An 18,721-nucleotide genomic window follows, 5' to 3' on the forward strand; every position below is an offset into this window, starting at 1 on the left:
CAACACAAGCCTTATTGAGCTTACTGTGGGACTTAGTCAATTTGTGTAATAATGTCCTATAATATTTAATAATATTTATACCAATAAGGGAGGGAAAAGATATTACGAAAACGTATTAAAAGTTTTAGTAGCGCTGAATGCTCTGAATTGAGTAACTAGTGTAAAAAATACCCAAAATGGGTCTAACATTTTTTATAGTATACTTGACTTTAATGTGTATTTCCTGTAGATATCATAAAGTCCTGTATAGTTAATAATTTTTATTTGACTGTTTACAGAAGTTACTTTTTTCTAAAATTTGATTGTCGAAAATACTAAAGCTTGGTGTGCCTACAATTTTGAAGAATATCTGTGATTTTTGAACAATTTTCCTGGTCTTTGGTTAATAGAAGATCAAACAGAAAAAAGCTTGAAAAACATAAATATTCTGAAGAATTTAATCGACGACTTCCAAAGATCCATAGGATACGTGACAGCTTGCGCCACAAACGGAAGAATCGTGAAAACAATTCAATCCGTGTCATCTAGCCAGAAGAAAAACAACATAATGCGCCGCGCGAGTCAAATTGAATCGAAACAAGGCGATACGGCGATCCCACAGATATAAAACTTAGTAGACACCCAACCGACTCCTCAGACAGACACTCAACGCTCATAAGTACCGTCCACAGATTACAATGTACATGATTGCCTGTCAAATATCAAAAGAATGACCAAAATTTAAATTATGTCAAGTGTCTTTGGAAGTGTTGAGTTCAGAAATAATAAATTCCAAACTTCAAACTTCAACATTTATTCAGCAAATTGGTCACAACCATCCGTCCGTGTGCAGTTTTACACGTCCACATGGAATTTACATACAAGCAACGTTTTTTCGTTAGTAGGCATATACCTTTTTCGCAGTCATATTTTCATTGACTGATTGAATATCAATTCCTCCTCCTTCCTCGTCCTTGTTTTTGATTCTAACTGAAATACTTTTCATATGAGTTACTTTCACTCAAATTGCGGTATTTCCGGACCGATACGACCTTCAAACCTTCAAGAAAAGAGCGTACTCCCATCATAAAGGCCGGCAATGTACTTACAACCCCTTTGGTGTTGCAGGTGTCCATGGGCGGCGGTAATCGCTGACCATCAGGTGATCCGTCAGCTCATATGCCCCCTGTATCATAAAAAAAGATATTCATACAAAATCGTGTACTAGGAGTCTATTTAGATTCTTCTCTATGCTCGAAACACGATACATTGGCTCGGATCACGTGCACCCCATAACTTACCCCCTCCTCCTCCCCCCACTTGATATATTGAGTACTACCTAGCCTGATTCTTGCTTCGAATCATTGTTCCAGTCACATGTGAGATTTTGCAGTTTTTTGTGGTATGTTTTAAAATAAACGATTGTTTTATATTTGGTTGGTGACAAACAATCCTACGGAACGCTTGGTGGTAAGCATATCAAGTAGTTTAGAAATACGTGAAACTACAGAGATCTAAATTCAAATATTTACATCGTATCTACCCACTTTGTAATAACATAAAATAATAATCAATCAGAAATTCTGCATTAAACATAATGGAAACAAATATAGTGGGGATCTTTAAGGGCATATTTGGTATCATGTCTGTCATGTGATTAGGAAATATTTGAAGCAAAAAAAATTACACGATAAGAATTCTATCTTTTGTATGGAGGGTTGGCGCACTTGGACACTTTTTTTCCGCGTCAATTTTTTCTTGTTTCTGCTACTTGTTTCTAATCAGATTGCGATACACGAAAAACGATCACGAAAAAGACCCAGGTTATATTTATCAGGGAATACAGATGGCGGGAGCGCATTCCATACAAAACCTTACGCGTGTAAGTAAATTCGGGCTTAATGAACTTTGACATTATGAAACCATTAACTAACAAGGTAATATTTAGCCTCGTAAAGTTTAGTTTCTGATTAACTAAAGTGGATCATATCGTATGTAGCAGAGTTGGGAAAACATAACTTGAATAAGAATAAAAACAGAAATTTTACTCTTATTCAAATCTAATTATCTATTATCTAATGATGTTTAAATTTGTATGTCCAATAATGTTATACTATTACGAATAAATACTCATTTATTCCTATTATTATTCTTATACTCATAAGTACGGTCGCGTCTGAAAATATTGATACGGACAAAGTGCCAAAAATATGTATACTCTACCCTAATATATGGGCCATAAGGTCGTGTGTACATATTTTATGCACTTCGATCGTGTCGATATTTTCAGACGTGACTGTACGTCGGCAAACTTGTGCATGCCAAAATAATTATTACGACACGGTTTAAATTCACATCTATCAAATATAAATAGAGTTTTAAAATACAATTTGCAAGCCCCTACCCATTATTTAGGCCAAAATAAAATAAAAGATTTTCTCATTTTTTTTTTAATACTACGTCGGTGCCAAACGAGCATACGGCCCGCCTGATGATAAGCAGTCTCCGTAGTCTATGTACGCCTGCAATTCCAGAGGAGTTACACGCGCGTAGCCTACCCTAACAAACCCTCCCTCCCCTCGTTGAGCTCATAATATAATCTTTCAGTGTAATTTTCATTTTCATTGTTGACTGGTAGAGAATGCCTTACGGGATTAAGTTCGCCTATTGTACAGTGTGTTTCCTTAAGTGCAATAATTTGAAATAAATAAATAAATAAAATAACTTACTTGCATGTAGTACACAACTAAACAGGTAATTTATAATTGCGTAATTTACATTTCTATGTAATAGTTTTCTTAGTAATGTAGGAAACTTTAGGCCTATTTTTAGTTCATTTACTTTAGATATATTTGTAAAAGGCTGTTTGTTTTCTAAATAAATTAAAAATAAATAAATAATAATAATAATAATAATGCTGAACACAGTACCATATCAATTATGTATGCCAATACATTAGTTCGGAACAAATTATAGGTTTATCAGAATTAAACGGCGGGCAATAGGCGTAAAATTACCTTCGCCACGGATCAGAGATCGGCTGAGCTGTGTGTTTTCGTCTTTATTAATGTGTAATAAGCTGTGGCTACATTAAATTCCGATTTATTTTAATTATGGGTCGGGTATGGGTATGGGTGTACCGTGTACCTACATATATACATACATTAGTTAGTTTCGTAAGGAATATTAACGACCGGTTTGGCCTAGTGGGTAGTGACCCTGCCTACGAAGCTGATGGTCCCGGGTTCAAATCCTGGTACGGGCATTTGTTCGTGTGATGAGCATGGATATTTGTTCCTGAGTCATGGGTGTTTTCTATGTATTTAAGTATTTATAAATATTTATATATTATATATATCGTCGTCTAAGTACCCTCAACACAAGCCTTATTGAGCTTACTGTGGGACTTAGTCAATTTGTGTAATAATGTCCTATAATATTTATTTATTTATTTATTATTATTATTATTAACACTAAATCGACAAAAATAGCTCATTGTTAACCAAGGGCTGAAAGACATTTTGTTGAGGTAGTTTGGAAAAGTCAGAGACTGAAAAGGTGCCTTACACCCGAGTTAAATACTCTACTTTTCATTTTGAATACGAGGAAAGTATATATGTGCACAAGTACAAGTAAAAAACACGGCTAAGTATAAACTTCATCATTAGTATTTCTTTAGGGTATTTCATTTAACAATTTAGGTAAAAATATCGTTAATTATCAAAATGGGGATTGTACAACAATCTACTTAAAACCAATTTTTTTATTGCTTATCGTAAAATAAAGAAAAAAACGGCCAAGTGCGAGTCGGACTCGCGCACGAAGGGTTCCGTACCATTTATGACGTATTAAAAAAAAATCTACTTACTAGATCTCGTTCAACATTTTACCACTTAGGACACACATTTTACCTTGGAAGTGTCTCTCGCGCAAACTAATCAGTTTAGAAAAAAATGATATTAAAAACCTCAATATCATTTTTGAAGACCTATCCGTGGATACCCCACACGAATGGGTTTGATGAAAAAAAAAATATTTTTATTTTATGACTTATTAAAAAAAGTACTTACTAGATCTCGTTCAAACCAATTATGGGGAGCCCCCAAAATTTATTGTTTTTTTTTCTATTTTTGTGTAAAAATCTTAATGCGGTTCATAGAATACATCTACTCACCAAGTTGGAACGCTATAGCTCTTATAGTTTCGGAAAAAAGTGGCTGTGACATAATCGGACAGACAGACGGACATGACGAATCTATAAGGGTTCCGTTTTTTGCCATTTGGCTACGGAACCCTAAAAAACGTACTTAGAGACTACAGTGCTCTAGAGCATAAACGTATTATTTTCTGTCCATTCTCTTCAAGGCCTCCAGCTCTGGAATCTCCAACCCCACAGACACCTTGAGTAGTCCTGCGATCAGAATGATGCGTAATATTTTTATGATTATTCGCGTAAGTTTTGCTGTTATATACGTAGCAAAGGAACCTGATTGATTACCGACAAATAATAATAAAATTAACAGTCATAATTATTAGGTAGGTACTCTTAGTACAAAACAGATTTTCTTAAGTAGTATCTAATATATATAGTATATATGTTCAGAATTCTCACAGACTACCCAAAAGACGTCTGGAAGCAGAAGGTTACGAAACGTTTTCTCTCTATTATAATCCATATAATCTTTCTCGCTCTCTCGGAACAGTTTTCGAACCCTTTCTAACCATTGAATAATCAACTACTACTTTAAGGTGCCCAGTTAGATAGAAACAATACAATGAAATGTTACCTTTATAGTCAACATAATATTTAAAAAATCTCCAGTCACATTACACGACACACACTTGTAATATTTAAATACTTAATTCCTTTTCTTTTAATGCCAAGGCCACCAACTCTGGTATTGCACCATGTAGATCTCCAACCCCACAGGACACCTTGGCTGGTCCTCAGTGGAGCAGCTGGATGTAACAGGAGAGTAGCCTTGCACAGGCCAGCTGATGTTTGGTCGGTGCCCGATAGAATTGCACACCATAAGACGCATGCCTTTTAGGTACCAGGGCCATTTTACGAACTGGTCATGAAAATAAAGTAAATTAAATGTATGAAAAGAATCTTAAACAAAACATCTATCATTCTATAAGTATGGTCTTCATGATCATTTACACTTCGGTGTTTTCAAGAGCAAATGCATCAGTCGTTATAAAAAAAAAAAACAAGTTAGGGTAGGATTGCCCATATAATTTAAAGAGTACCCTCAAATTCTTAAACAAACTTGAAAAAATGTGAAGTGTGAAGAAGACAAGCGTAATTTTTTGAGTTGCAACGCGTAATTTTGGTCCCTTGATTTCTGCTGCATTCGGTTTCATACAACCCTGTTTGGTTCACACGGTGACGCAATAATAGCCTGCCGACATACAATAGGATTTCTCCGGCTAAAATTATGCAACTCACAACTCACAAAATTACGCTCATATAGCTTTACCCTTACGATGATTGATGATGATTTTGACGACCGGTTTGGCCTAGTGGGTAATGACCCTGCCTACGAAGCTGATGGTCCCGGGTTCAAATCCTGGTAAGGGCATGTATTTGTGTGATGAGCATGGATATTTGTTCTTGAGTCATGGGTGTTTTCTATGTATTTAAGTATTTATAAATATATATATATTATATATATCGTTGTCTAAGTACCCTCAACACAAGCCTTATTGAGCTTACTGTGGGACTTAGTCAATTTGTGTAATAATGTCCTGTAATATTTATTTATTTATTTAATCATTTTATTTACGATTCTTAAAAAAAAAATAACAACCTAATGTCTTAGTGCCTTTTATTTTAAATAATCGGCCAAGATATAAGATCTAATTTGGTTCTATAATCATGACTACAGCAATAACAAATTTGTTTAGGCTTACTTAGGGTTTCATGATGATACTCACATAGTCAATGACAATATTTGAGTCTGGTTCATCAATATGTTGCTTAGGCAATTCAACCACTCTTGTCTTCCAATCTACCCAAGTCTGGCCTGCAAGTGAAAAAACATTTTTTTTCATTTTACTGCATCGTCAAAACTAATCTTTTCTTTCAAAGGAATTTTGATTACTACATCAAACTATTATTTTAGAGAATTTATAACAATATTCTTCTATTATTAATATTTTGCGAAATGAACTGAGCAACTTCTGCTATGGGATCAAACTCAAAATTACAAAAAAATGGCTGTTTCATACATTTTGACTGGTCAGGAGGTGATGATTTCGTTTGTTTGTTTCTTTGAATGAGCAAAAACTTTTTGCGATTTGTCTTTATAACTATAAATATTATGACATTCATAATTGTGGCTGTTAGACTATTTATGTATTTAAGCTTTATTTTCACACATGCGTTTTAAGATTGACTTTTTTTTGGAATATGCGCATGATATGTGATCCCTTCTCCATCTTCTTCCATTTTTGTTTCTCTATAGCAGTATTCTCCCAATTCTTCCATGCGATTGCAATGATGTCGTCAACCCAACTTTTTCTTTGTCTTCTTGAGTTCCGTTTGGCCAGTGAACCTTTCCATTTGTTTGTTTGAATAGCCCGCATCTTGTTTTTGTATCTAGGCAAATGTCCAGCTCATCTCTATTTTTGTCTTATAGACTAAACTGTAGTGCACCTGTCAGTTTTGTATTCATTCAGATATCTGTGTTTTTTACTGTTTTTGTGCGTTGCGTTGCGTTGAAAAAAATGCGACCTACAAGTTTTTGCGAAATGTGACAATAGTTGTTATGCGTCCCGTTCTTGCCTATTTCAATTGTTTAAAATTACTTACCTCTCGTCAAATTGGAGCAATAGAACTCATTAATAGGTACAACAAGTTTCTCAGCAGCCCGAAGAAGATACGAATCACCTCTACATTGACCTACAATAGTAGCAACCAGGAGTAGAAGCAATGTTACGGTGAGAAGCGACCGGCTAAATGTAATCATGGTGGCACTGCAAATAAATAAGCACTAAATGGATTCAAACTACACCAGCATTACTGCTGCAGTACTGCAGCGTGACATTACTGCCGACTGCGTTACTGCTGCAAATGTTAAAATTGATGTAACAGCCTGAATTTTTGACGCATACGCATCGGCCCTGCATTGACCACCGATGGGCTGGTGGCTTTAGCTGTAGAATAAGCTCCTTTACTTTAACTATAACACCAGCACAGGCTCTTAAAAAAGAAAAATAAGAATAGGTTTTAAAATATTCAGAAACGCGCAAATAATACACCTGAAGGTAAATGCGTCCATAGATTACGGCGACCGCTACTATCAGACAGACTGCATCCTTGTTTGATACGGACGTACTTAGTTTAAAAATACTGTTTTACTAACCCGAACTACTGAAGCACTAGTAATAGTGACAGCTAAGGCTATAATAGAAATGGCATTGAAATACTATTTTGAGCAAACTTCGTGGTAACCTTTTCGAATCGCAATTTGTGTTTACATCAAATTAAATATAAGTTCATTGTATTTTTTTGTGAAGGAATATTTGTATCCTTTATTTTCATTAATGGTTAGTTGTATTTAATTTATTACTTGAGCACCTGTTAAATCTTATCGCTATTGTTTAATAAATAGGTGCCTAATATCAGATTTAACTTTGTAGTACCTATAATGTACTTGCAGATAGCAACAGCCAAGTTTTTAATAATAGACCTTATAGCAATGAATTAAAGTATGTTTTATTGGTGGTTGCATATGTGTATGCTGGCACAATAGTAAACTTATTACGACACATATATGACACCCGTTTGAATTTGTTATGTTTTTGTACAGCTGTCTGATGTCAATCACTTGCAATATAATATTCACCACGAGAACTAGTGTTTTAACTATCAGCTCCACTATTCTGCTAAATTATTACGATACGACCTTCAAACCTTTAAGAAAAGAGCGTACTCCCATCTTAAAGGCCGGCAACGCACTTACAACCCCTCTGGTGTTGCAGGTGTCCATGTGCGGCAGTAATCGCTTATAAATTTATTTAGTATAAATTTTATTTTGACACTTGGAGAGACTTTACACCTCCAAATTTTATTAGTATTAGTACTCTGACATTGGGGACCTTTTACATCTCCAGATTTAATGTGTTTTTAACCATAGAGACTATACATCTCTATTGTATTGTATTAATTATTTATTTTAAGATTATTATAATGTAATGTTTACCCAGGTATTGGCTGTTGTATTTATAAATGTTGTTACCTATGTATTTTTCATGTCACTATATGATGTTACTATAAATGTTGTATTGACTTGTAAAAGAGCCCTTGAGGCCTACTTGCAGAATAAATTTTTGAGTTTGAGTTTGAGTTTGAGTTTGAGTTACCATCAGGTGATCCGTCTGCTCGTTTGCCTCCTCTACCATAAAAAAAAAAGAAAAAAAAAAGGAAAAAAAAAAGGCTGAACTAGGGTTCTTTCAATATGTTTTAGTTAGATGAGGTAGTATACATCTTATACAGTAACTTATTGAACTAAAATTTTACGGATATCCGAACCATTTAATGTAAAATTTATTATGCAGCAGTACTCCTACGTCAGAATACATGTTGCTGTGATGTCGCTGCTTCATTTTTTGCTTTACTGTACCGCACGTAGTCTGAATCCGAACAGTACCTTTAAAGCGCTACAACTTCCGTATTTTGTTACCGTCTCTACCAATTTATACTGTCAAAGCGCTTGCATGAGCTTCAGCCAAAAAGCTACTTACCCCGCAAATAGGTCCTCGTTAAGTTTTGACAAGTTCCGTGTCTTCCGGGTTCTCAAAGCTTTGAGCGCGCTTAGTTAACCCTTTAAGCGTCAAGGAGGCTTCAGATTTGAAAGGAGAAAGAAAGAAAATATATTTACTTAGCACCACAATATAATACATGAAGAAAAAAGAAGACATGCTGACATTAAAAAACATAGGACGTTAAAATAGGATCCCTACTCGACACAATTCCGCGACAATCCGTGGCGCTGGTTTTCAGAGGCGACCGGACTCACAACTACATATAAGATAGTGGCGAAAACATACATTAACAACTTGCTATGCTTATGATCTGGCTTAAATACGACTTGAAGATCGCTAAAGCTGCATGCCTATCACCTAAAAGATAGTGAAGGTCATGTCAAAACCAGTTCAAACCGTAAAAATTTTTTGATTAGGAATCGAGCTGAGACCGATTATTATAACATTTTTAAAAGTTTTTGATCTTATGATATCACCTTGAGTAATGCTCTTTGTAAGTATGTAACACATGATTATAAATGCAATAAATGAATTATGTAGTAGAACTAACTATTCTAAAAATATGTTTATTAAACGAGTATGTGCCCTCTATAATGATAATAATATTGTAAAAAATGTAGACATATTTAACTGTACCATAAGTTCATTGAAAACAATATTCAAGACTAGTAGAATATAAATCTTAACGCGTATATAATAAATATTATTATGTCATGTTTGTCGATACTTCATACTTATTCAAAAATTGTTATAAACGTAGAACGTGTTTTACATTGTGTTTTTCACTGAGCGTTTTGTAAATCTGATTTCTCAAATTCTGTGTAACCTCTTTAGCTGAACCTAAACGTAGATAGGTACTTTTCGTGCTTCTATATAAAGATAATAAATATGTTTAACAAACATGGAAACTATAGGTCTGTGTAATAATATTTTTTCTTTGACCGTTTGTTTCATATTTAACCCTTAATAGGGCACCGGTCATATACTTACCACTCCTTTCTGTCAAGCACAAATTAAATACAATTTGAATTATCTGGTGGTTTAAGAGGTTTATGAACGCATACATAACCTGCTATTCATAAAAAAATATGTTGGCAACACTGTGAAGTGCCATACGTAGGTTCTGTACCAGCTAAGCAGAGAATTTGAAAGTCGAACGATTTTTATAGTGTTTAGAGAATATTTGTAATCAAAGTGTTCTAAAAAGATTCCGATAGGTGGTTTTTGTTATTTTTATGGAATAATTAGTTATTTTATATAGCTAATGAAATGCTATTCACTCTAAAATACATATTCCCACGAATTAGCATGATAGCTCAAAGTTGGTGGTAAATATTTTACCAGTGCCCGTTACGGTCATAAAAGTACGGATCAAATAAAAAATATTAATTTTTATTTTCTTGTTTTCAGTAAATATGTCTAGATAAAAGGAGTAAAATGATAAAGATATTCAAGAAATACTTAATAATAATCTTTTCAGCCCTGAACGCGAGTCAAATGATGATATGTGATATATTTCTAATTTTGTTAAAGAGTATAATTGAGATAACTAAGTTATGCGAGAATTATCAAAAATTTTGAGTTCTGAGGTTGACAAAGAGCATTTTGTTTATACCAGAGATGATTATCTAGAGGTAGACGATATGGCAACAAGCGAAAATACCCCACAAAATACTAGATATACCCCACAAAATACTAGATATACTCCACAAAATTCTTAATCAGTCTTCTGAAGATATTTTGGAATTAGTTGACAACGTAACCATGGAAAATGCAAAAATCGCAAGACCTGTTACCCCCTTAAATAATATGCCTACCCCTATTGCTTCATCTAGCGCCACTGAGACAACTGATACTCAGTCCAGCAAGGAAATACCACGAGTTATATATATATATATATTTTAATTAAATTACAAAGTAAAGTTGTGCCTAGTTCCCTTCTCCGTTCAATGCAGACACTGTCCCCGGTCATCAATTAAAACATACCTCAAGACATGGATGAAACTAAGTTTCTTCGTATAGAACCAGCTCAAGAATGGTCCTCAGATTTACCAGTACATCGCATACCCAAGTTTATTAGACCACTGCCATTTAAACACAACTCTACGGTTTCTTTGAATATATTTTTTTCCTGACGCGGCCTGTGAACTTATTACAGAACATTTACGCTATACAAAAGAATGCTTGGCATTGGGTTACTTTACTACAAACAAAACCGAAATACTCACGTTCCCTGGTATACTTATTTTGACGGAACTCAATTCACTACCTGATTGCAACTTATATTGCTCTTCAGATCCGTTTTACAGAAACCAAGACATTTATGAAGCGTTTATATGTAAAATATTTCAAAAACTGATAGAAAACGCTTCACCAGTCTGAAGACAGCATTTCCTCATGTAGCACGAACGGGCAACGGTAAAATACTTACCACGTCCTAAAAATCATTAAGAGGTAACGGTCATATAGTTACCACCACGATTTTCATGAAAACTAGTTTCCTGAAAAATATTTTTTTACTACCATGTTAATTGTGGTTATATTAAATATCTAAATCACTCACTGAACTTGTCTTATTTCAAAATTCATATCTCTGCCCTATTAAGGGTTAAATAAATAAATGAATTATCTATGAATTATGTCATGTGTACTAATAAGTGCGAGATAGATGATTTATTTTTTCGTGACCATTCAGCGTAAGCGGCTGACGCTATCGTCGTATCAAAACTTAAAAGCCATATTAAATTGTTAAAACAGAAACAGCCCCAAGGACTTCGCGTGCTGTCGCGTTATCGATAAAAATATTTTCGAGGACGAGATTTGCTTGTATCTTTATACGAATAACCTGAGAAGGCGTCCAGAGGGACGTTTTGATACCAATTTATTGTAACAAAATAGTAAAATCTAAGCTAATTGCACTGAACAGCTGTGAAGTGAGACAGTGCTACCATATGTTACCATATGTCATACGAATAGGGTTGTTTCCAATTTTTTGAAACGCTTGTATTACGTTCTACATTAACTAAAAGTTTCCTTAAAATTCAACTTTTATACTAAAAACGGCTTTAAATATGTTAAATTAACAAAATATATTTTGACAGATGCTTTCGCGCCCAAAACGCTCTTTGATAATTGTGTGTCGTCACAGTTTACGGTTTGACACATAACTACATACACACGTAGAAGATACGAACTGTCAACTGACATTTGTCATTTGTATTTGTATTGCCTAACTGTCAACAGTGTCAATCCGAGAGTTGTGACGTCATCAGAATCTTCTGGTCTTTGGTCACGTGACGTGTGCCAAAAGATATTTTAAATTCAATATTTACAAAAATATAGTCATTACAGGTCCCCTAAAAGTAGTTTAACATGTTCTTATAATCCAAAAGAATTTATTGGGATACAATTCTGCCCTAAGATTTGTAGATGGAAACAACCCTATTACAATTTTTTTTCTATTAAAGGAAAAGTGTAAAATCTTATCGATTCGGGCAAGATACGAACTTGCGACTTCGCTCAATTTTTCGGTCAATCGCTCGTAACCAACTGACCTTTCGAAGCGTACCAGAAGCTGTCGAATTTTTACATTCCTTGCTTTTGTTTACTCACCTTCGAGAGGCGAATAGTGACATACGAAAAATGACAAAATACACCAAAGTGGAGATTTTTTTTTATTCCTTCTATTTCAAAATTTGTTGTATCGCTTGGAGATGTGCTGGATATACATTTACAACAGAATATATGGTGATGATGATGTTTTCTGAAGCTGTTGCATGTCAAGTAGAGTTATTTTGTTCTCTCTCTAAGAACTTAGTATCTGAAAATGAGTAACATATTAATAGGTTACTAGTACATATTAGACTTTATGAAGTAAATCCCCCTTTTTTCAATATAATTGAAACGTACGCTAATTGCATAAGAATTAATCGTGAACACTAAGTATCCTCAAAGTTTAAGACTCAAGTCAAACAATTATAATTCCACATACACCCACCCTTCCAAAAGAACTTATCTTAACAAGTAAAGGGTGTGTCTTAAGCCTTTTTGTGTAAGTTTTTGGTGTTTATTAAAATCCAATTTGCATAGGGGCTTGGAGTTTGAGTCGCGATTCGAGTTGAATTTTCTACGCTTGACGCAGAGTTGGGAGTATACGAGGCTTAGTTTAGGCCGTAAATGCTGGCATAATAGTTACCAACGTCATGGAAGAGATGGCGCTAGTAGTCACGTTTAAGTTAAATAACCGTATCTAGGTTAATGTGATTTTTTTGGTGCAGACAAGAGGGTAGACGCGCGAAGGACAGTAAGAAATGGAGGTTGAGTGCGAACATTCTACGAGGAGTGATACTTGCTTTTGGATCAATTTAAGGACTTGTGGTGTTATTAGAATAATGATGTGTCTCTTATGGATTGTGAACAATGTATATCAGTATTTACATTTAGAGTGAACAGTGATCCGAGGTAATCGTTGTTGGGTAATATGAACTTACGGTAAACTTAGTGTGAGGAATGGGGTCGCTATAAGGGGTTTGGAGGCGACTATTAAACTTAAGAAACCAGATGGATCATCATGTGAAATTCAAGTTATATGTAGGTAATAAAATCCAAGCCTCATAAGGTATGAAGTATGTTAATATGTCGCTTTCCAGTATCAGTGAAGGCATCAGCTCATTCGATAGGTTAATGAATATGGTGAGCTTGACGACATCTACATCGATACGCCTTATCAATTAAACTATTATATATTGTACCGCCTAAAAACATATTACGAGCAAACTAAGTAGTAAAAAATAACATATATACTTACATAAATATCGTCGGTCTGCCTATATTCATGCACTGAAATGCCCCTCCGGCCCTACGCATACTTATTATTATTAATCACTTATTATTATTAATCAACTTAATTATTATTAATCAATTAATCAAATCAGTTCAATTAATCATTTATCAATATATTGTTGACATTGACGTTTTATGTTCTAAGATTTACTGATAAGGTTTTCTGTCCTTTATTTTCGTTTTATTTTATTGTTATTAAGTAAAATGCTATTATTATGTTACCTAATACTCTAGAATAGAATATGTAGAATAATAATAATAATATTGTGTGCCCTTACAGGGTGTCATGATCTAACTTTATATAATGTAACACCTATTATGTACATAACAATACAGTATTGAATAAATTGAAATTAAATATTAAGCTTATAATTGAAATTATGAACTACGTATAAAATAAAATTATTTACCAGGTAAACATAAGGCAGAACGACAAAAAAATTGTCCCGATTCCGTCTTGAGTAACATACCGTATATTACCCGCGCTACCGTATTAAATCGGCGACCAACTTTTTAATTCAAATGTAAACAGAGTAAAAGTTAGCTTTAATTCAATACGTGAATTATTCATATCCATTAGAACACGCTAATGTTCCCCGACACTCGTACAGGCGGCTAAAGTTGTGTGAAATCCCTACGTACATAATGCACACATAGATGAGTATTCATTTTAACTTCAATGTATCATACAGTTTTAAATCATAACTCATTATTACATTCGTGATAAACTTATTTACTATGGTATTTATTATTTGACATGTTATAATGTTGTAATCATTAATGACGTTATTCATAAACGCACTACAATACTCAATTTGTTATTAATCGTCATAATTTTATCCCATTCGCGCCTTTTGGGAATCCACCACTTTTTAATGTTGTTAGGTTGAAAATCGAATCAAACGCCGTAACCTAGATGTACCCAAGTGGGTACAATAGGCGCTAATGGGTTAATAGGCCAATCAAGTTAGAAACAAAAAAAGCGTTTTGAGGAATTAATTCACAGCAAGCTGGAAATTGGTTTATTATTTTATTTATTTTTCAATTTTTTTGACATTTAGAATTTATTCTAGAAACATTCTAGACTAGTATTTTTTATACAATTGTTTTTTTTGTTGTATGACGATATTTTGTGAAATTCTTAGTATTAAATTTGATCTATAAATTATATTCATTAGTATTATATATGGAATAATATTTACAACACCAATAAATTGCTCTGATAATTAGCTTAAGATAATTATATGTAATACTGTCTTACTATTCATAAGTGCTTGTTACTAGGCCTACATAAATAAAGTATATTTGAATTGAATTGAGTTGAATTGAATATTTTCCTTAGTTCCTAAAATGCGAGTACCTAATCCGTGTTTGCGTATTCCCAAGAGGTGTGCATAAATTTTGGGACCCTTGAGAGATATATTTTTTCCTTGGATTGCCAAATCACTAGAAATAGAAGGAACCCGCCATTAATTACAAGGGCAATATCAGCAAGGTTTCGTGAAATGCGTTTTCGTATTTGAACATGATCAAACCAAAAATAAATAAATTCAAAATGGCAGCAAATTTTTAGAACTTTGATAAAAAAATCATATTTAAGGAGCTTTCGGATGCTTAGATATAAATTTGTATCATGATTACAGCGAATTTTCCTTCAGACGTATCGTTTTGCAGCAGCAATGCAGTCGGCAGTGAATCCGTGGATTATAATACTCGTAAAACTGCTACAGTGATGCGTGTGAAATCCTGTAATAAATAAATAAATATTATAGGACATTATTACACAAATTGACTAAGTCCCACAGTAAGCTCAATAAAGCTTGTATTGATATATAATATATACATATTTTATAAATACTTAAATACATAGAAAACACTCATGACTCAGGAACAAATATCCATGCTCATCACACGAATAAACCAGCCAGCTTACCAGGATTTGAACCCGGGACCATCGGCTTCATAGGCAGGATCACTACCCACGAGGCCAAATCGTGTAATCCAACGTAACCATTACTGTACATATTGTATATAATATTCGTTTGTCTAAAAACTGTCCAACTGAATAGTTTATGCATAATTTTTAGAATGCAGTTTGACTTCTAATCCTTGCTGTAGTGTTCCTAGGATTTAAGAAACTTGATGTTGCCAGGCTGAAAAGTAGTGCCGCTACCCTCACCAGCCCCTTGAATTCCCCTTACAATTGAGTACTTGACACAGTCATGTTGAATATTATTACAAAATTTAGTTTAATGGATAGAAAATGAGCCATCCATTATAAAAAAGTGGAATTAAAAAAATAATATTGAGATTATAAAAAAATAACAAGGCTCCAAAGTCTCAAAAAAATTTTTTTTTGTCTTTCAAAAATAGGAAAGAAAATGGTACCATTCGTTTCCATACATTTTATTGAAAAATAAATTGTATGACAACAATACAGATAAACGCAATATTTCAGGGTCAAAATGGCAATTTCCTTGATCTTCCATACATTTAGCACAGAATTATATGATGTGACGTCACATCACCTTATCATTTTCTTAGAGGCGTTTCAATCGTCGAGTGCGAGCGTCAGACTTTAACTCTCATTTCTGACCTTTGTGTTGCTTAAGTGCCATGAGTACTATATAGACATTAGATCTTCAGGAAAATCAAGATCGTTTGACATTATTGACAAAAAACAGTCAAGTAGCCAATTCTCATGCATTCGCAGTGGAACATTTTACACCTTTTTCAGAATTCGAACTTATGTGTTATGCACCACCTGATTGATAATAGTATCATAGTACTAGTGGTAGTTTATTATTACAGTACCTGGGCGACCGAGCTTTGCTCGGTTATAACTATTTATTGTAATATGGTGGTGTATAGGTGATAATCTTAACTACATTTTTTTACTAAATTAAACTTGTCTAAAACAATAAAAATTAAAAAATTATATATAAACTTGAACATATAAAAAAAAAAAAAACAAAAGTTAGCCACCGGGCGAGATTCGAACCCGTAACACTCGTTTCTAGCCGTCTGCGTCTTTACCCGCTGGACCAGACGGACAGTGGCCAGCAACACGAAATTAGCGACCATATTCTGCGTCGAAAGAAAAACGCATGAAAACCCGAAAACACGCGTTTTCCCAAACATAAGACTAACCTAGATCGATTGTATACCCCCAAAAACCCCCATATACCAAATTTCAGCGAAATCGTTAGAGCCGTTTCCGAGATCACAGAAATATATATATATACAAGAATTGTTCGTTTAAAGGTATAAGATATACAAATGATATAATGACGCTTTCTATATCATTACAACTACATATTCTGATAACCATAACCATATTCTGATGGAAAGGCGTTGCGAAAATTCCTATCCTTTTACAAAAACAAGGCATCACCATACATTCTGATAAGTCAACATGCCCATCGCATCCTTATTCCTTCTCTTTCTGTCCTAAGCTTTAGTAGTAAATGTGTGATAGAGATGGCGTGTTCGACTTAACCTTGCGGCCACATGAATTATTGAAGGACCTTTCAAGGGTTGCTTGTTGAATCGGCATTTGTTTTGGCAATTTGAGGGGATTGATTTGAAGGGATTTTTGAGGAGTAAGTAAATATTTTATTTTACCTTGTAGGTAATTGGTTACAAGTAAATATTCTTTTCACCACACCAACTGGTAAAGGCCCTCTTGATTGTTCAAAAACTAGTGAGAAAGTTGCATTTTATCCACATGTGGGGCAAAGTAATCAGATACACATTTTGAGTCGTTTCCTTATGTTAGGTGGTAGAATTTACTTTTAAATGATGATTTTGGATGAATTTTTTTTTATTCAGTTCATTTGGATTTGATTTGGTTTGTTTTTTTTTGGTATTTCATAGTTAGTTTTTCCTTGCGTTGGTGTGGTGAAAAATGTTGTGTTTCACTCGGAGGCAAAGTTTGTTTAACCCTTGTGCCTTGAAACCCTCATAACGCTCAGGTGTCAATATTAGCACGAGCGGTTAAACAACAACTTTGCTTCCTTGTAAAACAAATAATTATTATTGCAACAACAATTATACATTTTACATACACGTAAAACTACAAATGAATTTTAAAGGAAAATAGAACCAGGTAACAACAGGCGGCTACGAGCTAATAGGGTTCCGTACCTAAAAGATACAAAAAAATGCCTTATGGTGCGACTCTGTCCGTCCGTCTGTCTATCACATGGCTAAATATCTCGAGAACCACCTAAGCTAGTGATTTGGAATTTGGAATAGTTATGAACAACGCTATCCCAGACACGTTGAAAGTATCATTTTTTTTGTTTTATTTTTACTATGGAAAATGTCCAATATGAAGAGGGGACAACATTTTCACAGTTTCATTTGAAAGAGCTCAAATTGTACATTCAAAAACAATTTTCCTTTTTTTTTTCATAGTGAAAAAAAGATTTGATTTATGAAGAAAAATGTGAAACAAAATACCATTTCCTTATTTCCGAAGTTTACCGACGAAAAATGATGAAATTTGTTCATAATATAAAAATTATTATAAACTTTACACAAAAAATATAATCAGACAGACCTCTATGTTGATAACTTTTTTTCTTATTAACAAAAAACATTTCCAAATTAAGTTTGCAATTTAACTTGCAATTTCTACGAGATTACATTAAATACGCCTTTTTTCAAATAAAAGAACAATTTTTGAAATCGATTTACATGATAGAAAATTATCCTCGAAAAGCCAACAGACGTGAATTACATTGCGTAAATTAGTTAGACAATTTGCCGATAGATGGCGCTGTACACAATTATACTTAGTACAGGTACTTCTGATCAAGTCTTAAGCCTTTATCGTCATACGAGATAATTTAAAATTTGTTCCGAACCCTCGGTGCGCGAGTAAAACCGCACTTGACCAAGTTTTTTAAAATAAATAGCGGAAATTAGGTAATCTTATAGACACAAAAAAATAATCGACTAAGAGCATGTCGGAACATGCTCAGGTTAGAGTTTCGTGGTTACCATTCTGTCAGAACAGGCCAACCGAAGGCTATTAATTAGTAAGTATCCTGTAATTAATTACAAACATAAGGGAGTACCTTCGCAGCGCTTTGTACGTTTTTATTACTAAGAAGACAAGATT

At 33.9% G+C, this 18,721-nt stretch overlaps 1 protein-coding gene across 1 annotated transcript; it reads right to left on the reverse strand.

The window, feature by feature from the left end:
- Nucleotides 1-4,755: 4,755 nt before the first annotated feature.
- LOC133518357 (uncharacterized) lies at nucleotides 4,756-7,912 on the reverse strand. The gene is made up of 4 exons (XM_061852029.1): nucleotides 7,350-7,912; nucleotides 6,797-6,960; nucleotides 5,920-6,008; nucleotides 4,756-5,051 (listed from the first exon to the last, which is right to left on the reverse strand). The coding sequence occupies exons 2-4, from the start codon at nucleotides 6,951-6,953 to the stop codon at nucleotides 4,854-4,856; spliced, it is 444 nt and encodes a 147-aa protein (XP_061708013.1). The 5' UTR covers nucleotides 6,954-6,960; nucleotides 7,350-7,912; the 3' UTR covers nucleotides 4,756-4,853.
- Between the last annotated feature and the right edge of the window lie 10,809 nt (nucleotides 7,913-18,721).

The sequence above is a fragment of the Cydia pomonella genome, chromosome 5 (assembly GCF_033807575.1).
Source record: "Cydia pomonella isolate Wapato2018A chromosome 5, ilCydPomo1, whole genome shotgun sequence".
Lineage (NCBI taxonomy): Eukaryota > Metazoa > Arthropoda > Insecta > Lepidoptera > Tortricidae > Cydia > Cydia pomonella.